At 42.3% G+C, this 23,517-nt stretch overlaps 1 protein-coding gene across 1 annotated transcript in view; it reads right to left on the bottom strand.

Moving 5' to 3' along the window:
* The window catches only part of SEMA5B (semaphorin 5B), a 186,166-nt gene that overhangs the window by 70,520 nt on the left and 92,129 nt on the right, over positions 1 to 23,517 (bottom strand). Inside the window, exon 5 of the mRNA XM_009274988.1 lies at positions 7,649 to 7,711. Coding sequence (XP_009273263.1) covers positions 7,649 to 7,711 — 63 coding nt within the window. The remainder of the gene's footprint in view (positions 1 to 7,648; positions 7,712 to 23,517) is intronic.

Here is a 23,517-nt window from a genome sequence, read left to right on the forward strand (position 1 = left end):
CCAGAATGCAGCTCTGTACCCAGATTTCACACAATAAGAGAGTGCCCATCTGCTCCTCCTCCACTTTCACCTTTCTCTGCTTTGTGCAGAGTCTGAGCATAGCTTCTGACCTAAGCCAGCTAATACCACCTATGTTGCTGGACCCTTTCCTGCCTAGATACTTCAATATATTCCTAATTAAAACTCTGTCCTGCAGAAATCTAAAATCCTAATTTGCAGAATTCCCTCCTCTGCACAGAGCTATACTACAGATTAACAAACTTCTATTCCTATAAACATCTTCCCAGCCGAGAAGATAGCACACAAAAAAGAATTTCTCTGCGAGGTCATGTGCTGGATGGTCTTCTGGAGTCTACTGGCAGTGATCCATCTGTTGCACACTTTACTCCAAGGCACAGTAGCCTGGGTTGGTAAGGATGCTGGAAGCCAGTAAAATATTGTGTTATTTTAGCCTAATTAAGCATGGTTTTATTTGTGCCCATTCAGTCCAAAGCAGAAGTTATTTATTGAAACAGAGGAGAAACCATACTGAGCAAATATATCTGCTGATGTCTGAACCTGCACCAGAATATTTAATCTGTGACTTCCAGCCCATTCCCAACTGCCCTACCAAAGAGCAAAAGAGCATAGGCAGTATGGATGAGGTGTTAGATTGGAAACATTTGACAGCTGGTACTCTTCAGGGAACTGGATGCACCAGGACCACTAATTATTTCATTGGCTGTAAGAGGCAGAAATTGGGGTGACTTGTGGATGCTTTCCACTCTGCTTAGATAACGATGCCTCTAGGTGTGGGCCATATCCAACTGTAGTTATTCCTGTGAATTAGCTGAGTAGGCATTTTCCCTGGACCTGCCCTACTGATGGTGGTAACAGCGCTCCATGCTCCTGAAGGAAGAGCAACAATAACATGTACGTCTCATCCACTGGTCTCAAAGCAATTTATACAGCTTTAAGTAATGTTCTGAAACAGATGTGCCCTGTTCTCTCAGCTGGGTGAATTAAAACACACAGGTGCTAAAGGATTTGCCATGGTCACACACTTAGTCAGAGGAGATCCTGAAGGACAGCAACAAAGATCTAACTACCAGACCCCACCTCTCTAGCCTGCCTGGCCCAAAGAGGAATACTCTGCTCATCTGGCATTTCTTACTGTTGAACCCACCATCAGTCATGTCAGTCTATGAAAACCTCCAACAAAAGCAAAGAAGAAACCAAACCACTTAAATGCTCCGGCTTGCAGGATTTTTCTCAAGACACTGTCGGTGAGATTTACATTAGATCCTCTTTCTACCCTATTCTCAAAATAACTAGCAAGGAATAGCCTCCTCTCTGTGTTCTTTAAACCAACCTGGATTTGCTCCGAAAAGTTATTCAACACGCTACTCTCTGCAACAATTCGTAGCTGAGGCAACTGGTTAGTAAGATGATCTCACAAACTGCTACAGAAAATAGGAGCTATTTAATGCAGTTTCTTCCATGTGGCTGGAAAACTCTAGGCATGCAGGAGGCAAAATTCAGACAGGCTTTAATATAGCTGGAAAATCTGGCAAGCTTGAACCCAACTCTGTCCAGACGAGACAGTGTTTGGATCTTGCTCTCACATTATGGAGCAGACAGTTAAATCCGTGTATGATCAGTCTGCAAATCTCATCACCAGAAGATATTATTGGGATCAAGAGATTAAGGATTTAAATAAAGGGGGAAGACTGGGTATTTATATGGTTAATGAGAATAACCCAGTTATATTAGTTGGAATTATTATTAAATATATGGCAGAGCTGATAAAAACTTGTGGCTCATCGCCAGAGCATTAAGCATATCTCCAATTTTCCTACGAATTGCATGTTACCCACTTTGGGGTTCTTGCTTCTTCCTCAAAATTACCTGGTACTGGTCCCTTTTTTGAGATAAGGCCTTAAACTGAGCAGATACCACTTTTCTCCAGTCTAATGACCCTTCCTTTCCTGGAAGAGTACATGACTTCTAATGCTCAACCCTACAGGGCACAGGGTCTCACAGTCACTAAGAGAATGAACTTCACTGAAGCCTCTCCCTACCACCCACCCACCCTGCAGTTTAAGTCTATCCTCATTTATTGCAGTTTTTCAACGTTTAGATTTCAATGTGTCTGTCTGTGAGTGCTGTAATGTCCACAACTGTAGACAGGACCAGGCCTCTTTCTAGCTCATACAGATGTCAGGCTGCTTTGAAAGTACATTTCAAACCCAAGAACCAAGAGTGGTGCCCTGTTACTCCCTTCATTCGTGTGGACAGATCAGCAAATGGAGGGGTTGAACTCCTGCCGGCTTCGGTTTGAGGAAAAATTCAAAAAGACATTTTCAGGATGCTGCGAATAAGCCAGCTGTAGGTGCTTCTTGAGTCGTTTCATCTGTCATCTCTGAACACTGGAGTTCTGAAATGTTATAAGCCCTTAATTTCATTGTACAGATGTATTTTTCTTTGAAAGTATAACCATATATAGGCACTACTTTAACTGCCCTTTTATTTTGAACAAACCACTCAAGTCCTGTTTTCAGAGATCTCCTTTTTAATTCTTTTTTTTTTTTAGCTAACACTATTCTATCACATACTGATACATTTTAATCATAGATTAAAAACACAGTTACATGCTGTATGAGAAAAACAGCTGTTTCAGATGGTCTGTTGTCCTCAGTAAAGAAACACAAACTCCTTCCTGGAGCACATCCTGCAGTTCAGAGATCAGCCGGCAGAACTCCACGTTACCCCTTCAATGACATTTTAGAGTGCAGCAAACATTTATCTGTTGCAGTTCATCCCGATTTGTTAAAAAATAATCAAGACCTAACATGTTCTTGAGCACTGTTATTAACACGCTTTCAGATATCTGTATTTATTTCTTTGGACAAACAATTCTATTAATCAGTTTAAGCCAATACCCTGACCAAACTGTCTTTCTCCTTTGAGTGCAATAGATAGCAAAGAGAATTGCTAATGATTTTTCCAGCCAAGTTTTCTTTAATGGACTTCAAATCAAATTTGGGGGCTGATTCTACGTTGATAGCTTAGCAGAAGTACTAGGACTGTAGGTTCAGATCTCTAGGAACAGTTACAAAGGGGGGAAAAAATACCTGACCGCTTCCCGGTTATTTCTTTTTGCCTGGGGATTTATATGATGCCTGTCCTACCTGGATGCCTATTATTCGTAAGTGGCGTGGAGATTCCCAGCTCAACTAGATAACCAGAGGGCACATCCTCTGTGTGGCACAGAGTCACTTGAAGGCCTGAAACAGCAGATTCCTCCATTAGCTCCAAACCCATTTAGGTGGGCTCTAGCCTTGGGCTAGGATTTCCCTGTAACCTTGTGTGAATCATAAGACCCCTCAGTATCAGGACATCATACAAGAAAAGGGAGAAACTATACTGGCAATACAGTGGGACAACCACTAGCTGGATGCCTATCAGACGTTTCTCTTGGTTCTTTCTTGCTCCAGAAGAGCATCATCTTTCTCCTGGCTACACAAAGCTCTTAGGGCAGCATGTAAGAGCTAGATAACTGCCGTTTTCACAAACAGTTCCCTTTCACTTTTTGAAATGACAGTGTGCTGCTTTTGGAAAGTTAACAAATAATTCTGTGCTTAGACACGAGAAAGACCAAAGTGCTCTTGTTTAGAAAGCCACAACTTTCCATGCCAGACAAAATTCCTTAGATGTGGTGGATGTGGACTGTTATGCAGAGACAAACCAATTACAAACTAGAAGCTGAGCAACTTCTAATGAAATTAAATACACCTCTTCCCGTTCTGCTCTATCCATCACTCATTTTAACCACAACCTCTGGGCGGTATCATTTGGAAGACAGAAAGAAAGGCAGCATAACACTGGCTTTGTTCTCTGCATTGTCTCTCAGTAATGTGGATGTTTTCCAGGGGACAGTTTTAAGGTGCTGATCAGGATACATTTTATAAATGCTGCAAAAATAAGAATGATTACTAGTGGAAGCCCACATGGATCTCCAGAGACATGGCAAATAAAGCATATACAATTCTTTCAGGAAACCACAAGTTTTGGTTGATAAATATGACATAAATGAAAGAGACTTTTCTGAGGTGTTTGTTTTAATACCACATGACGTATTGCGGAGAGTTAATTTTAAAATCAGATTCAAGAACATATATGTTAATGGATTAAAATCTGATAAATTACTGGACTGAAAAAAGTCCTCAGAGTGAAATCATTCACAAACTTGCTACTCTAGCAGGGTCCCAGATGGGCTGGTACTAGCCCAGTATCAACATTCTTCTTAACGAACATTTGTGGATAACCCAAATAGTAATTACCAGTGAGGCCAAAGCCTCACTATATATATAGTGATATACTCTAGGCTGGTGAGCTGGACCCAACAAACAAATTTTTGTAAGATATTGTGCATTAAAGAGCAAGGAACAAAAGGGCTCTATGTATAGACTGGGAGATTACATCCCAAGACTAGCAACTGTGAAAAGGATTTAGTGGTCACAGTGGCTAGGCAATTCTGCATGATCTCCTATGACACAAGAGTTTATGAAACTGCCAGGTGTATGAACAGAGGAGGGTGAATAAGAGGTGGAAGACTGTTTTAATCACACTCAGGCATTAGAGAGCTTGACAAGGGAATACAGGTGAAAAATTGGAGTGTGCAGAAAACAGACACAAAAAATATTCAAGGGCAGTAGAAAAATGATTTAGAGAAAGAGGCTTGGAAAACTCAGCTTTTTACTTTATCAAAAAGCCTAAGTACTGATTTGACAAGAGCATATAAGTGCCTTTGTAAAAAATAAATATTGGTAACTAAAGGGCTCCTTAATCTAGCAGAGAAGGGCAAAATGAGACCCAGCCACTCAAAACTGAAGCCAGATCCAAAGAGGAAATAAAGTACATGTTGTTAACAGGGAGGTGATCTGCCATTAGAACAAGCCAGCAAAGCGCACAGTCAGCCCATTTGCTTCAGACCTTCAGTTCAAAACTTTTTGCCTTCCTCAAAAAGGTGCAGCAGCCAAACACAAGTTACTGAGCTCAATTTAGGCATATGCAGGTGAAATTTGTGGCCAGAGCTACACAGGGTGTCAGAAGAAATGACCTAATGGTACCTTCTAACCTCAAATCTGGGACCCAGATTTCTCATCTCCCTTTTCTCTGGCCAACAGGTATGCAAATGTGGAGTACCCATCATGCCATAATAATTATAATTCTGTGATATGCATTTTGTGGCTTTTATTCTTGCACTTTTTATTTTCCTTATGGTAAAGCTCTAAGAATTTTAGAAGATAGTTTCTAAGCAGCAGGAAGAATCTGATTTAGATTCAAACAATCAACAGGCTTAAGAATGAAGGGGGAAAAGGCATTTTAATACACTAGGTGGCTTTGAAAACCTCACCCTAAAATACATACATCATTAAATCGGCAAGAAAAATGTACCAGTCATATAACTTACACAAACTACACTGTGAATTAATATAAGAGCCAAAGGTCCTTCTTATTTCTAGCCTCTATCACCACATATCTAAGTCCCTGACAATCCATAACATATTTATCATCAAATCATCTGTGCTAGGTAGAAAACTGCCATTAGTCAAGTTTTGACAAAGCAGAGCTGAGGCAGGCAGAGCTCTGGATCTTGTACCGCCATTGCACAGCAGAATCAGAAATGTTCACGTTAGTGCTGCCCTCACTTGCTGCATTTACCCAGCCAAGGGCAGAGATGCTGGGTCAGAACCGGACTTCTTAGCTGGAGTAGAGCACTTCACCAGCTGGCTAGGCTGAACTCGGTATTTTTGGAGCTAGCGCTAAGTCATTTCTCTGCAGTGTAACAAACAATGAATGTGTAGACTCCCCCCAAGGGGACTCAGCCATGGACACACAGGTTAGAGTAGATACAGACTTGGGAGATCTGAGTTTACTCAGCTACTGCAGAATCCTTCTGCCTTTGTTTGTAGTTTCATGTTTTCTTGTCAGACTCTTAGTCAACACCTCTGCCATTAATTGTATGTCAAGAAGTATCTAACAAACAGTCTGCTTAATTATTGTTCCTCAGAACTTCACACCCATGGCCACTGCGCCCACCAAACAATTTCAAGCTCTGGATCACAATCAGCATAAACTCAGCTGTTCAGAGCATTATCCTCATGAAATTTTTGGCAAACTCTTTGCAGTGTGAGGAGGCAGCAGCAGCAAAGATACTCAGACCATTGCTTTCTTTCGGCATGACAGTAAAAAAGATAAATTGAAATTATCCTAGAATTTGTTCAGTCAAATGCATGGTTTTATCCAGGGGTTGAGAAAATAATTCTGGGTTATAAATTCAAATTCTTCACGAGCAATGGGATACAATTTAAATCTCACAAACTTTATAATGGAAGAAAAGAGCAAAATCCTTTCTTTACACATTTCAAAGTACAAAGACTACAAATTCAAAAATTCCTCATGTCTTGGGTTTTGGGGGTTTTTAATTTTGTCCAACTTCTGTTGGGTTCTTCTTCTAGTGGCTGGCCATGTTTGGTGTTCACCTAACCCAGCCCATTTTGCCTCCATGGTGTTTTCCTGCATAACGTAGATCCTACACGAAACTCTAACACATGTTCTAGGATACCCATGCTCCTGTTCTCCACAGCTACATGAAGCAAATTGTTGCATATCTGGCAAAATTCAAGCTAGCTTTTTTGTGTGTATACAAGTTAATACAGTAATCACACAAAATTTATTATATAAAAAGAACGTGGTCAATGGAAGATCATATCATCCTGTGTTTAAAGCACTGAGCTGGAACTTGGCAAAATTCCAGCATTTTGGGCCAGCAACACACTCACTTTCTGCTTGACTGTCCATGTCTAAACAAAGATCATGCTTACCCTCTCTTATCCTTTGTCCAACTCCGTTAGTTTAGGCTGAGAACTCTTTGTGGTGTAGTATTAAGGACAAGAGGACACCCTCTCGGTTGAGGCCTGAAGATTTGTGAACAGTACCAACACCACATTTGAAAAATCAAAATATTTCCTGCTTTTAGATAGATGGCTTTGTTTTAGCTTCTCAGAGGAGGGGCAGAAAGGACCTGTGTTTGAATCAGAAATGTCTGTGAACTCCAGACTTCAGGGACAGCATATCTTGGTTCAAGCAATTCTTGCTTTAAACTGCATTTTAACAGACTGCACCTGCCTCCGAAGCAGCTCTGTGATATTCCACCTGAACAGACTGCAGTGTGCTAGCAGATTCAGTTCTCATGTTCAAGCGAATTATACAAAGATGAACTCTAACTGCAAACAACATCGAAGCCCACGTGGCCGAATGCCAGCGGCTCACTGCTGAGTACCGAGACTAAGCCAACCTGCCCAGCCTCAGGCCCCACTGCAAGATGTTACCCCTGGCTTGCCACCACTCTACTCCTTGATGTGTCACAAATTGTGTCCTCTCCAGCAGTGGAATCACCTTTAAATTTCATGCAGAGCAAGTCTAATAACTTGGACAGGGGGCCTTTGAAATGGCTTGCTCGGTGGTGCTTATACACTTGTGGTGGTGGATCTAAACTGCTGGAAATTTACAAGCTCAAGCTGGTGTCAGATGCTCCCTGTGTGGATTTCACATGATGCAAACAAATTTACCCATAGCATCACTGTAGCAAAGCAAAACTTACCTCTGTTTTCCCTTTACTTTGACAGGACCTCCTGGTGTCTTCATCTGAACCCCATGCTGTTGCCTGAGAAACCAAAATGCACAAGTCACATGACAATGCCACCAACCACCATGTGTGGAGACTCCCAAAGCAAGAGCAAGTATCTCCAGCCAATTTACACAGCCCAATTTAAAAGCAGCATAGTGACAGTAAATATGTATCTCGCTCCCACTGTGCTCACAGTGCACACAAATGATAGATGGATGAGAAGTCCAGAGGCAGAAGCAACTGGAATGTTAACAGAGGACAGACTTTAATTTACATGTAAATACAACTTCTAATCATCATTCAACTGGAAGGTCCAAGACACAAGCCCCGTACGCCAAGCCATCACCCTTTTTCAAAGAGGACAGTGCTGTATAAAACCTCCAGCTTTCATCACCAAAATGAAAACCTTCCCTACAGCAACGTCCAGTAGTTCTGCACAAATCTGCTGGTCTCCTTAAATTTACCCACAAGATTATCACCTTCTAAGTAAACCCGCAGTGAAGTGAGCTGGATAAAACAACAACTGGGAGCTGACAGGCGAAACCCGGAGAGACGGGAAGCTGGGAGAAAGGCTGGATGGTGATTTGTGATGCCAGACAAAGGGGGTCAGATCCTGAGGTGGAGTAAAACGCATTAGGGCTGAGGGCACTACTGACTGGAGGCTGCGAGACCTGGACCGAGAGCACATGGGATCCCCAGTCGGCTCTGACTGACTCCTTCAGAGAGAAGAGGCCCCTTCCTTTGCAAGAAAAGTCAAGACCAGCAAAACTGCATTAGAGAAAACTTTTAGATTTAAAATATTCAGCAACACACCCAACCATTCAGTGCCCTCCGCAATTTTCCTCCCTTCAGCACTTTTTTAAAATAGTCCTAACAAATTCAAGCAGGTATTGTTAGCTGGAGGTGAAAATACATATAAATATCCATACTATACACCTTGTACATCATTCTGAGTACAAGAAAAATAGCTGTTACATAGGGAAAGGCCAGGCTCGCAAAGTTCAGATACAGATCCAAAGCTCCCCTAAAAGAGCCAGGATTTCTTTTTTTCCCCAGTCCATTACCAACGCAGGAAATGGCTTCAAAGTTCGGTCCGGATCTGAACTCTTCTTGAACCTTCTCACTGCAGCCAATATATTTTTTTAAACTCTGGGCGTCCATAGAAATTTTCCCCTCAACACGTGATAAGTCCTGTTTTTTGCAGGAGAAAGATGGGAGACCGATAAGAAGAGGGGATCAATTTTCCCACCCCCAGCTTAGGTCCATGACAACACTCGCTCAGAACCGCAAGAAATGCCGCCACCCAGGAAATGCATTTATGCACAACATTGGGGGAAGGGATATTTCTACCTCACTCAGAAAAAATGGTATCTTCTCCATTAGCTGAGCATTCAGTACAATTTGGCTTGAAGTAAGACTTTACGAGCACAGGCAAAGATCTGGTGGGAGAAGGGAAGAGCACAGATCTTTCTCTGGGAGTCACTTGGGAAATACCTCTCATGTACTGCAGTCCAATCCAGGCTGAAGGCCAAAAGCTTGTGCCTCAGAAGTGTTTTTGTGAGAGCTGGGATAAGTCCTTGCTGGAAAGGATCATTTAGCCATATCCTGAGAGGGGATATGTCACTGGATGAGAGAGCTCACGTTGATAAACCATCACAGGAGAGCAAGGAATTTTAACTGGTGACTCCCAGGAGCCCTTGACATCTGCAAAACAACTGCGCAGCAGCATTTTGATCCCCAGTCCCAAATCTAGCCCATATTCATCTAACCACAGTATCCTTGCACCTTGGATCAATTTTTGACAACCTTGATACAAAAAAAAAAAAATCCAGAAAAGAGACAGGTTATTAGGTGGCTCTTCTTCCCATTTCAAAAACAGAGACAGAGCACTCTCCATTATACAGCCCAGTTTACCTTACCAGTGCTTGACAGGACAAAATGAAAACAAAAATCGTTGGTTACTTCAGCAATCAATGCTGCCTCTCTGCAAATACTCTGCGTCTTCTGGGATTGCAGCAATGTAAGAGAAGAATTTGGCCTCCTAGGGGACACCTAGCTCTTCCTGCCAGACACCTGCACCACAGAGCTTTGAGGCATGTTGTTAACACAGCTCATGTCAGAGCACTGGTCCCCTCCAGCTATGTTCTCAGTGCCTAAATGTTTTCTTTTATTAGGCAATACTGCCCTTCAGCTTTCTGAAGCACTACCTTGATGAGTCTAGTGATAACAGAAGTTCTTGGTGATGGCCCAAATTATAGAACATGTTGTTTGTGATTGCACCATTACTCAGGGTGCACTTCATTAGAGCTAAGAGGATAATTAAGCAATATGGCAATCCAGAGCATGTTTTACAAGTCCCACACATCTTTGGTGGGACAGGGATGAGCTAGTTTGAGGGCTGAGTAACTCCAATGACCTCTAGTGACTCAAAGAAAATATTCATGACCCTGCAAAGCAGAACATCTTGTGAAGAATAAAAATATAATTGCAAAGCCAAGGAGCTAATGTGAGTTTAAATAATTGTACTGCAAGGTATGAATATGCACCAGACAGCTGACCTACAGCCTAGACAAGTCCTTCTGCTGGGCTCCCAGGAGCCCGCACACATGGTCATGGCCTTTGGGTTGGACCTGGTAAGGTGTCCTGGGCAGGCTCAGACCTCCAAGCTTGGGGCTGTCACATGAGCTTTCCAGCATTGTTTGGTTTCTTTACTTGGCTGATCAGCTTCTTTTCAGATCAAAATCTCCCACTCTTGTCACCTCTGTTGTCTTGGGCTTCTCTGTGCAAACTCCCTGTGTAATGCTGGTGCTCTACTTTCTGCATCTCACTGGTATGTCCAACCCAAGCCCCTCCTTCCCAGATGAAATTTTCTTAGCTTCATTTTGCCCCAGTATCAAACTACATCCTGGACATTTGACAGAGAAACCTTCAGAAAGATCTCTCTCTTCTGGACTACATCTGTGTGTACCCATATGCTTCTCAGTGAGGCAGACACCTCCTTAACACTTGCGTAAGACTACAGCACTGTAAGGGATGCTTTGTACTTTTGCCTCCTTACCTGATCAGAACACTTCTCAATAGCCAGCTTCTTGCACACTTACTTACGTGCCTCCCCTCCCTTTCCTCACCTCCCTCAATAAACCAAATAAATACTCCTGCTACACGTCAGTCAAAAGCAGTAGAGTAGACACCTCTGGACCCACGTGGCAATAAAACAACTTTCATGGCATGGGTCATGGAAAACAGAGTCTGGATGAAGATGTGACAAACCTGGGAGCAAGGCTACAATCAAAGACAGGACAGTATGCACTTTCTCCTAGCTACTTCCCTACTTGCCATGTGCTTAAGCAACCAAGAAAACACATTTTTAGGCTGTCAGGACGTCAGCAATTCCTCCCCTTATATCCTTACCAAGAGCACTCCAGCTCCTCATGCTACCTTCTTACAAGCTCTTCAGCATCTCTCCCCTCCTGCATTTCCAGGAGAAATGCAGTTTCTAACAGTGTTCCCAGCCACTTTGAGGACCTCCTCTACAACCACATGGCCCATGTGCAGAATGGGGGAACACCAGATTCATATGCCATACAAATGAAACAACCAGCTCAGGGCTGCAGCTGCTGTGTAAGACAAGAGCCATGCAAACCACGAGCAGGACTGCCCAGCCACCTGTGCAGACAGGCACAAGAGTACTAGCAACTTTGTCCCTGAACTGAAATGCAATTAAATGTGCCTTCCTTCAGCCTATTTGCATGGACATCTGGTTCTTCACATCTCTATTTCTGTTCTTGAGTTCTATACAGGCAGATTTTCTCAATTAAAAAAAAAAAAAGGGGTTGTGTGTTATTTGTGCATCTTTAGGAAGTCACATGAAGGAGAACAATCACAGAAGAAGCAGTCGTGTACAACCACATGTACCTGGTGCAACACTGCCCAACTAGAAATTAACAGAAATGGGCCACAATGGCTAAGCTCAGTGCATATCTGAATATTCAAATATCACACTCAGACACAGAAAGAAAGAGTTAATGTCTCTTCTAAGAAATTATGAGCATCATGGTTTGGTCCCAGTTCAGACTGCAGATCAACAGTGCTCTAGAAATTCTAGCTCGTCATGTGCTGTCAAATCAGCTATTCAGCATGCACTGTTGAGAGAAGCTTTCTAGATACGTTTATTTAATTACCTGCACATCCCAGTGTTGGCATCCAAAGTACTTGCCTGTCACTAGCAAGTCCTGTTATCAATAGTTACGTACATCCACAAATGCTGATGTGAAAATCTCTTTGACTTCTATGACCAGCTTTTACATTCAGGCCAGCAATTTATAATTACTTCAAACACCACATATGAATTTAATAGATTAAGCATACACTAATCCCTGCACTGTACTTGCACAACAGAGGTTGCAGGTTTTTGTGCAAAACCAAAACATTGCTTTAAAACTGGAAAGTGAAGACTGGAAGAGAATAAGTTACATGCATATTTATCGGATAAATTAAACCTGTTCTTAATTTCTGAAGTCTTTTATTACAAACCTATCCATCTGTTACCAACCTCACTTCCATTAAATAAGTACTCCATGCAAGCTACTGGCAGCCTTGCATGCCTGCATACAGACCCAGAATCATGTCATTCTCTCCTATTAGGGGAAAAAAGTGGAATAAAAAAATGCACATTGTGTATGTTTGGAAGGGGACAAAAAAAAAACAAGTACAGGCTTACTGCAAAAAAAAAAAAGGGGGACTGATTCTGTGAGATGCCCAGCATTTCCTAAAAGATACTGAGTTCCTCGGGTTACTGCTAACGTCAGCAGAAGCAGAAGCAGCACCTTTTGTCCCAGGCTCGGGTCTGCAGGGATTGCTAATGGCAGGAGCTTGCATTTCCATCAACTCACGGCAGTGCCCACAGGAGACTTCTCAATCTGCCCACGGAGTAAGAGGTGATTTTGGTTCTCCGCTTGTGCCGTGCAGGGCAGCCCGAGCAGAGTCTGCCAGTCACATCACCCTTTGCTGAGTTATGCATGAGGAAGGAGGGCAGGAGGTGGTGTGATATGACAGTTATTGTTCACTAGAGACCTGCGTTGGCAGAGTCATTTCTTTCCCTGTGTATTTATTTACATCTTCCTTTCCAGTAACTGTACAAGGCACTAGTATGTTCAGAGAAATGTACCTCTGGAAAAAAAAGGCTTGCTTTGAAGGCAGCTTCCTGGATTCCTTATACTGGCCCCACATCTCTGCATTTCTTATTTACATTTACGAATATTTTTTTGGATCAGCTCGTTTCACAGCAAGGTATGGAAACTTTTCTCCAAGTCTGAGGAGAGAGGAACATAGAGGGACCATGTTTCTGCACTGCATTTAATATCTGCCAACTTTAATGGAAATAAAGCACATATTTACCTACCCTACAGGACCAGTTTAGCTTAACCACATGCTTAAGGACTTTGCTAAATTGGGGTGCAGACCAAGTCCTTTATGCAGCGGCTGCTCAGAGGGTCAGTTCATTCCCCTGCAAGATGTCAGCCTCAACCTTTTCATCTGTACTGATGAACAGATTTCAGACCTCTCAAATATCACCCACAGATTCTTGCTGATAATGACAAATCCATTTCATGTTTATTTCTATGTTTCGATATACTTTGCAGTCCCACACAAGACAGCACCAGTGTAAATCTACCCTTCCCTGGGCAAATTCTACAGCATTTACAAGAAATTAGTAAGTCCTGAGTCTTATAGCACTTAGAAGAAAAAAATCTCTGAAAGACAGTTCTACAGGCTGGATGCAGAGAATCTATGAAAAGATTCTTGTTTAACTTTGGTTTCTATGATGTGTACTGTAAAAACATTTCTACAACACTTTAGCTATTTCTTCCCTATTTAATCCTCCAGGACTTCTCCATAAAGACTTGCTGCCTTAGTCTAAAAGTGGAAAGTTAAATTCCCTTTTTGAAGCATTGGCTTTTGTCTCTCGAGGACAAGGCACATTTACAGTGCTCTGTAAATAATAACTTACTGAACCCTAACTTCCTAATAATAAAGCACAGTAGATTCATACCCTAGAGGCCACTTCTGAAGTTCCAACACTGATAATTTATTGAAACTGTGATAAACATGTCTGATAAACAGGTAACTAGTACTGAAAGAATAGAATGCCAAGCTTCAATAAATAGTTCTGCTACATATTGCAGTATACAAATTACAGATAACTGCTGCGTGCAGTGACAGGTATGAGGAATGATCACAGGATTCAGTCAATTCATCACGGGGAGAGGAGGGGGCTTGGACGAAGGGAATTGCATTGTGTTTTATCAAATTATTAATTGATTTCCCTTAAGTGATCTCAGATCCTTCAGGATGTGGTAAAACTCAAGCTGTATGTTTCATTTAAACTAAGTACCCATACTGCCTATCAACAGACCGGCCCAGTTGCACGGCTCTTCTGGACTGGCTGGACAGTAAGTGGGCTGGGGAAGACCTCAATATGTAACACTCAGAAGATGGAGGTTGGCAAACATGCAAAAAAATCCATCAGTGGGTTCCAGTTCCTATAACCTTAATCTCTGAATCAGACCTTCTCTCTATAAACAAAAGTCAGCCACTTACTATACCGGGACTGATTTTGGCCTGGCATTTATTGGCTGCTGAACATGATCGCTCACTCTGTTCACATCAGAGCAGAAGTGGATGCTACATACTGGCATAGTAAGGAATGAATCATTCATCAGAAAGGACTTTCTCATTTTAAGAATGGATCTTTAACTGAGCTCCAAATAATACCATCTTTGGATATTACTGTTTCGGTATCATCTCATGGACTCTTATCACATCCTTTCAAAGAGAAACGCAATAGTCTGAGAGAAGCTCCTCTGCCATGGCTCGCCTATTGTACAAAAATTACAGAAATGGTGTGTGTCTGCAATAGACAGGGAGGAGAGTTTCCAGGAGGACTGACTACATTCTCTTTGTTGGTTTCACTCTTAAGCCTCACTGATTTAGAGTAGAGTCTGTCCTCCCACCTTATGTTTTCAGACTATGCACACCCAGACGGAGCATCGCTGTAACACCCGGCAGAACAGGGCCTCAGCCTCCAGGTATGGGAGCTCTGTTTTCTTCGATCAAGTTATTCCAGCCCAATGAGTTATTGTACATCAGCTGAGTCATGGTAACCCACTCTGTTCATGGTCCTGTCTTATCTCTGATGCAAGGTAAAGTGCTTGTTTAAATCCTTCACAGCCTTCCTCCAGCGCAGAGAGCACATCCCAGTAACAGCTCTGCAGCGAGCAGTCAGATCCTGCTGTTGTGTGTCTGTTCCTACAGACACAACCTGTTTTCAACTGCAAATGTTACCAATTCCTTTTTGAGGGAAAGTTTTCAGCTGCTTTGAGTTCTTCTTGGATGGTCAGTGCTACTGATTTTCTCTCTTTCGCAGCTTCAAAATCCCTTGTTATTTACTTGTATTATAGGAGCACGTAGAGGCATGAACTGAGATTGTGACCCCATATTTCTAGGCAATATACAAACATGCTGTGGGAAAGAATTTCTGTCTGAGAGCACTTACAAGCTAAACAGACAACACAGGCACATGGGAGGAAAGGAAAACCAGAAGCACAGAGAGGTCAACTGACTAGGAAAAGCCAGTGAGCATGTCAGAGGCAGAGATGAGCACTGAACTTTGCTCTCTTGAGGACTAAAAACTTTCCTGTGTAGCACAAAATGAGTTCTTAGACAGCATTTTTTTGCTAGTATCACAAAATGCATCCACTGAATCGGTGGTGCGCAGAGGGAGAGGTTTTAGAGAGTAGAACAACAGGCGAGATGCCACGCATCCCGTCCTCTTCTTCCTGACATCTTGGGGCAAGGCCACAGTCTAATGTACAAAACCAAATTTGAGTTTTAGTGCCTTCAACTTCCATTTGTCCTGCAGGAGATTCCATTAAACAACATACGGTCTGTAAATCATACACTCCTCTCTCTCTGCAGTGTCAGGTAGGAATTTACAACTCCAGACCATGCATTTCCTTATCTGAAAGAAGCATTGTATAAGGCTTAACAGATCACGGTTTCTACAGTGTACCCAAATGGAAAGCACTGTACAAGGACAAGGTTTTATTATTAAAGACAATTGTCCAAAGCTTTAGTAAAGAACATTTGATACCAAGTACTAAAACTAAAATGGTGTTTTCTAGGATAAACAATGAATATAGATAGTCACATCCAGGCTACAACCTGTACTTTTCAGTTCTTTGGGAATTTTGGTGTACAAAGGACAGCTTATGATGGAGCAGCCAGCTCAACCTTGAGGAGGTACTGTCAAATTAAAATTAGTATTTGAAGCAAGCAGATTGACTTGCCAGTGCTTTAAGCATACTTTCAGTAACCCTGGTGTAAAACATTTGTAACTCGATGCTGAATTCCACACAGAGGAGAATTTGAGCTTTTTTACATAATGGAACTTTCTTTGTCATCCAAATTTGCAGTTTTCATAGTGCCTATGAGCCTCCATCATAGCCCAGGACTCCCTGTGCAAGCCTGTGTAGGTATAGCCTTGCCAAAACGCATTATAAGCAAAGCGTAATAATATATGAGGCATCAGGTAGCGGTGGACGGCAGAGCACAGAGACAACGGAGCATAACCACACAGCAGGGAAAGGTCTCAGCTCACCAGCCACATAACTCATCCTGAGGTTTTGGTAACCAGAAGAGTTTTAGTATACCAAGGATGGGATTCTTCTGAGGCACAAACAGTACATGGGGGAAAGCAAGAGGAGAAGGCACGTTAACCAAGGGGGAGAGAGATGCTGGCTTCATGGGCTGATTCAAAGTGGAGCGAGCCTCTTAGAGGAAGTGATAAGCAGGTCTGTGAAAGACCCATAAAATTAATACAAGCACTAATGCAATGCAACAAGGATACGCCCAAAGAGAGGGAAATCAGTGGAAGGGTGCAAAGACACTGGTGATCCAGCAACACGAGGAGCTATGGATGTGATGCCATACCTGAACAGAAGGGCTTGCGGAAGCCAGGAATGATGCCCAGATTACAGGTTTTAGCAACAGATCGGATTGCAGTGCTGTCCGTAAGGGTAAAGAAAGAAGGAGTACACACTGCTGTGGCTATGTGCCGAGCTTAGACTGACAGCTACATATTCATGCAGCAGTGCTAGATGAACACACCAACATGTTACTTTGGAAGAAAGATACAGCTCTGAAGGAGAGAGATAAAGATGGCACTGGATTTCTGTTTCTACTATCTAGTGTTTGTATTTTTATCGTTCTATGTCAAGAAAAATGTCGGTCTGTGCCAATGATTTCATTTTGCTGATGATCTACTTCATTTTGCTTGAAAGTGCTCAACACTGCAATGATTTAGTTGCAAATACTATATGGGAATACTTATCTTTTTTTGAAAACAACTTAATCCATTGGATATTTCTATTGCTTTTAAGCATGCAAAAGCATGGACAGGGCCAAATGCAAATTGATAGTCTTAGTTAACTGGGACATTTGGCATGCTAGTAAAAAAAGACCTTAAAGCTCTCACCTGTAGCCAGTTTAGAATGAATGACAACATCCAGAACTGGAGAACAGCACAGGGGATGTTAAGGAAGGATGACTTACAGTGTTTCCTATTACTGAAGATCAAAAGCATACAGAAACCGAGACAAGACTTTTAGCATACTGGGTAATTAACAGCCACAGTGGAATTTGGTTTCTTGCCATGTCACATTCAGTTTATAGCTTATGACAACAAACATTTAGTAAATGTACTGGAGATTACAGAGACATAAGATTATATGATAAATCAATAAAATAACTAAATAAAGATGTTCAAATACACTCAGTCAAAAACAATTAAAGAAAAATTCCACTGCAGTCAAGCACAGGTCAGGAATATAAGTACAGCTGACACGCATGCAGGTGTGGTTGACACTGGCCAGGTGGGCACCACACAGCACTATTTCTCACACCACCAGCACTGTCTATTCTGTAAAGAACAGGTTTTGTTGTGGGGTTTTTTTCTTCAGTTGCTACAAACAAGGTACAACAAGCTTTTTCTAAGAAACGAGCCAATGAAGGGAGTCACTGCAATGGTCGCCCTTCATAAAGTGGAGGCAATTCTTCCTTTGAGGCCCCTCTACCGCCAAAAGATGTCCATCTCCACCCCTTTATGTTCTTTGGCAGAGTCGCCATTCAGAACTAAATCCCTCCTTCCTCTTTGTGGGCTCCACTGATGGATGTGACAAGACTTCTAAGCAGCCTCCTCTTACTGTTTTGTACAATGATTTCTGGAGTAGGAGGTTCAAAAACCCTTCCAATGGACCAGCCCATATTCAGTACAAAATCAATTTACCATGGCTATAGTCTCTTTTGTATTTCTGCAACAAGCAAGGCGATTTTATTCTCCTTCATTTTTTCTCCTCTGGGTTTCCTTGCCATTGTGCCTCTTTTTGAAGCTCACTGCTATGTAGAGATGTTAAGGGTTCTCCACTATACATTTTTTTGTGTTCCCTCCCCCCCAGCTTCTGAGACAGACTGGGCAAATCCTGCACAGTCAACTGAGTGCATTTTTGTGCACCCACATTAAGAGTTCAGCTACGAAAAGCAATCTTCCCATATATGCTTCAAACTGAAAATGTAATCACTGAAGCACATGTGAAACCTCTGTGTATTATCAGCTTTCTAAAGTGGGGAAGTCTTGCATTCTTCATTCCTCTCCAGGTTACATTGTTGAATATACTTGTTCAGCATTTATTTGGTTGGTTTGTGAAGGAGCTAAAATAAGTTTGAGGAAATGCCCAGTTTGGACCTGATTCTCCCAACAATTAAGCCGAGATTCAGGAATCAAAATCAGCACATCCTGCAATATTAAAGAGACTAATGAAGAACTCAAAATGACATTTTCACTGTTCTGTGCCTCCTGTTTTTCCTTAGGGAAATCTCATCTATTGCACTGGGGGGGGGGCTAATACTCTTTCAGATGACAAACACTGCAATATATTCTCATTAAAATCGTATAAGAGATTGAACATGGTTTGAGTCCTGTCTTGACTTGAAAAAAGGGGGCAGTGCGCAATTAAACAAATAAATGTGCATGTGATTCAATTTATCCTATCAACATTGTTTTCTGCTTGTGCACTTAAGCTTGGTGTAGTACAACCAAAAGGGAAAAAGGCACTGGAAATCTTTAATTAAGTGAAAGATTCATTATTGAGACCAAACAAAAGCTTTGAGATTACTTTAATTAGCCAAGGCCAGTTTCATGCAAGCCAGAGGGACTGGGAAAGTTTTGCAAGGCAGGCTGAAAACAGAGATCCCACCTGAGCCTGTCCGTACCACGGGAACTTAAGTGAAACCACACTCTCCCTCTTGCTCTTCCCCATTTTAAAGCAATAGTTTTTGAGCTTCAAGAATATGGGCAAAAAATTCTAAATCCTCAGCTAAAAGGGAGCCTTTGTACTTTCCCTGTTCAATACAGCAGACGTATGTCTGAACTTCCGTTTGTTTCACATACCTAGAGAAAGGATCCAGCCTCCTGTTCCTAGACACCAGGATTTTGACATGCACTGTGGAAGCACATGAAATACTCAGCTGCACTCTGCTAGGCATTTCTGCTTAAAATTAAATGGCAATCCTTGCCCCAGTGAGCCTGAATCCTAGGGTTAAGGTGAAAGACAACGTGTGGCTGCAAAAAACAGGCAGAAAGAACAAGAGGGAGCAGTGAGATGACTGATATTTGCAATCAGGGAGTACACATGGTGCACAGGCAAGTGTGGTGCCAGCTTCCCAGGAAAGTTTTTGGCAACACACCTAGATTTTGACCTTTAGACTCTCTGGCTTCTATGGGGTTTGGTGCTCAGCATCACAAACTGTCAGAAAATGTCACTTCTGATAAATCACTAATAACCAAGAATAAGTAGGACCTTTCAGATATTACCAGGCTGGGCTGGAAGAGGAAGTCAGCGATGAAAAGTCCCCCATGTTTCATAAAACAGATTTCAGGGTTTTTTTATTGTTCTATAGCTACATTGTGCATTACATATCTGCTTTCCTCCACCTAATGCTCTTGATAAGCTAATTACAGCCTTCTGCTTATTTCATGTCAAGCTTAACTCCCCAGTCTGAGCCTAGCCTGCAGTTCTGGCATGTTTTTTTCCTTAATCTAAGACCATCTGTGCTCCATCAGCAAGGAACACTTAAATACAGAGAAAGTGAAGAACCAACAGTGTTGAATTCCCGGTACGCTGCCCTCAACTCCTCTCCCTAGCATTTCCAATTAAGTGTGAAGCCAACATCCATCCAGTCCTAAATACACTGGAAGGCTTTGAGCAGGCTACAGTTATCTACAGATGCAGCAACACTTTCAGTGGGCAGCAGGGAAATGACAAGCCAGAAGGCATCTGAATCTCTCCATTTCTTTCTATCTTCACACCAAAAGCTTCACATTTCAAATACCATCACATCATCAGCAATACATACAGTGGTTGAGTTCAGCACTTGATCAATGTAAAATCAAATACTTGTCTCAGAGAAGCACAAGGAGTCAGTTTGGGAAAAAAGCGATGGCATTGATTTATCAAGAATCCAAAAGATATTTCTCAAGTCTTATGTTTATTGTTGCAAAATGGAAGTGCACAACAGTTTAAATCAAATCTGGACTGCAATGTTAGGGAAGATGGCTCTCCGCCCCTCTCCTGTCCCACCACCAAAAGTTCAAGTGTTTCTAACCCCTACTGTCCCCTCACTGCCCAGCCCAGCTGGACGCAGTCCCTGCCTGCTGCCGCTATAAGTGGCCAGAGCCCCACTGCTGCGCGTAGCATCAATCCACCTAGCTTCCTCCTAAGGCTGGGAAACAGATGCCTTCAGACTCCCTGCTTGGTCTGTCACAGTTTGCCTTGCTTCTGCCTCCTCTTTTCCAACACCAGACGTCAGCACCTGATGCCATAGTGGGCTCTGCCAAGCTTCATCTCAACAAGGAATTTATTTGCTCCTTCTCCTGCAAAGACGACTCTGATGCAGTGTCTTTTGTTCCTTCCTCCCAGCTCCTCTGTTCTGTTCTCCAGTCCGCACTCTCCTGCCAAGCCAGGATTTATTTTCCAATTTTCTTCAATTTGAGTCCTGCCCTTACATTCCCCCTGGCACCTGTCTCTTCCCTCCCCTCCCCTCCAGCCTGTTTGCATTTGACCTCTACCGAGGTCAAAGATTCCACAAATGAGTTTTGAGAATATGCCTTATAATTAAGATGAGGGAATACAAAAATGATTCTCCAACAGGATTAATGCAGCATACTTCTTTGTGCTTCTTCTGTCTAACTCCTTTTTGGTGGTTTTCACATTTATCTTGTGTTGAAAAAAAAAATCTTTTTCTTTTTTCTGCCTTGTTCTTAAATCCTCAGTAACTGATCTCACAGCAAAAGCTACTAAATTTGTAACAATTATGTTAGCCACATACATTTTTTCTCCTGTCACTGTGTTTACTACTATTATATTTATGAACCATTGATCATTCCTTTCTGCCCCATGCATCAAAATCCTCTCCTCTTAGGCAACTGCAGTTTGTCTCTTAATACTCCCAGGCTAACTTAAGAACTTTTTTGTCATTCTTAATAAAGCTTAAATCACTTCTCTTTGAGCAACCTTGCAGCCTATTCAAATGGCTGCAGCCCTGTTATTCCTTTTTCTTTACTTATAAGGAATTAAAACACTCTATTTAAAAAACCTCAAAACCATGCTTTGTCTCCTGTCTGAAGTGATTAATTAAGAATTAAAATAACGTATGGAATTTGATCCACATTCTTGACACAAGTGTTTCCAATGAAAACATATTTTTATTAACCCTCCCCCCAAATTCTTTCCAAGCTGTTCTCTTTTTTAAACAAATTTACAGAATTATTTATAAATGTTTTTACCTGAAGGGATACATATTTATTGCATTTTTCCCCTACCAGACCCCAACTACTCTATTTTTATATTAAAAGGTTTTCATTTAAGAAGTTTAGAAAAAAGTAGTGAAAAATGGGTCCATTTTAAATATGTGGACATGCTGAAGTTGCATAATTGCTTACCTAGAAAGCAGAGGTGAAGATAACAACTGCTTAACATTACACGTACTATAAATCAGAATATAACAACTTTGCAGACTCATGGTTAAGGCAAATTCCCTATATTTACAAGTGCATATCATCATATATAATACTTAGGTCTTAAACAGAAAGCCATATATTTCAAAGCACTTCAAAAGGACAAGTATCATTCTCTCAGTTTCACATGTGGAGAAAGGAAAGCACGGACTGGAGATGGCTGGAAACCACCTTACCTCCCCACAGGTGCCTACAAGTGAGGCAGCCAGTCCATGCTATCCAAACTCTCCTTACAGAGAATGGAGAGAAATACGTGATTTTTCTGCATATCTCCTTCCACTGACTCCCCACACTTGGTCTCCCCAGTCTCAGAATAGCTTAGTCTCTACTCGGTCCTGTTACCGACAAAAATGTATCAGATAGCTGTAACCATGGTTGTAACTTTTAGATGAAAGAAGGATTTCAGTGACAGTAGAATACCTGTAAGATCATTGTTCCTATTGACTGTGCAAGCTGTGGCGACATCCAGCAACTCATTTATACCCCACAGCCACATCCCTCACCCTCCTCCAGTGGTACAACCCGACCTTCCTCTCCCATTGCCCACCCATAAGCAGGCAACTCACAGCAGCTGTTGCCTCATGTTGTTTAGCTGGAGGTTTGCTACTCCTCCTGCAGCCCTGCAGAAAGGCTTCTGAGCCTGCAAACTTGCCATCTTTCTCCAGTCAAGGTGGCTGGAGGTGCCATAGGCATAGTAAAGTTTGTGCCTGTTTACTCGCCTGTTCTCTTAGCACATGGGTTGTGCTTTCCTTGAGCTCAGCCTCAGGAAGGCAGGTGAAACCTTGGAGGCCAAAGCTCTTTGAGGCTCTCAAAGGATTCAGGGAAGCTGTGCGTGCCGTGCTGAGACAGGATCGATGTCCTGTGGGAGCGATGAGCAAACTGTTCCCGTCTCTGCTCCCCAGCTCTGGGTCTCTGGTAACAGCTGTGCAGGCCACGTTAGTGACTCTGCTGTGCAGCTCCAGGCTCCAATAATCCCCTCGTATTAGTCATTCAGAACTGTTGCGTTTAAAAGAAGCTGTAAAACACACATCAGCTAAACTGTTACTAACAGAGAAAAGCAGGATTATTTATCTAGGGAAAAAACAAACACACTGACATGAAATGTATTTACTATAAAATAATTCTTTTCTTTTCTTCTAAGAGCTCAATAATTGGTTTTAAAGGAAACATATGAGGTCATTCATGGGCCCTTTTAGAGAGGTGCAAATCAATAAATGGTGATTTTTTAATGCTCTCATTATAAATGACTGGATGCTATTAGGGTCAAACTTAATCCTGCGCAGAGAGCCAGTGCAAGGGACGTGAATCACTTAAATCTCTCTTAAGCTCTGCCTTGAGAATAAAATGTAGATATTTCTCTGTATTCTCAGTTTAAAAAAAAAGAAACTGCTGCTTTTTTGCAGTAATTGGCCCAGATACTCCATTGTTCGTCTTGTAAGATGCAGTCCTTTGTGTTTTCAAGGACTTCTCTTACTTCTGACTTCCCAACACGTGCAGCTCAGCTCCCAGGCCAGGGACAGGTCAGGGCACCGGGTCCCAGGTGGGAAGAGCACTTCACTGAGTGCACAGCCCTGAGAAGCGGCAAACCGCAGCACCGACTGCAGCAGGGTGCCAGGACCTCTCCCCAGGCTCCACCGATCAGCAGCTCACCGCCTCCACAAACCCGGGCTCGCTGAACAGGGGGAGAGACTGTGGGAGGTATCACCTCCTC

Source organism: Aptenodytes forsteri, unplaced genomic scaffold, assembly GCF_000699145.1.
Source record: "Aptenodytes forsteri isolate BGI_AS27 unplaced genomic scaffold, ASM69914v1 Scaffold255, whole genome shotgun sequence".
NCBI classification, from domain to species: Eukaryota; Metazoa; Chordata; class Aves; order Sphenisciformes; family Spheniscidae; genus Aptenodytes; species Aptenodytes forsteri.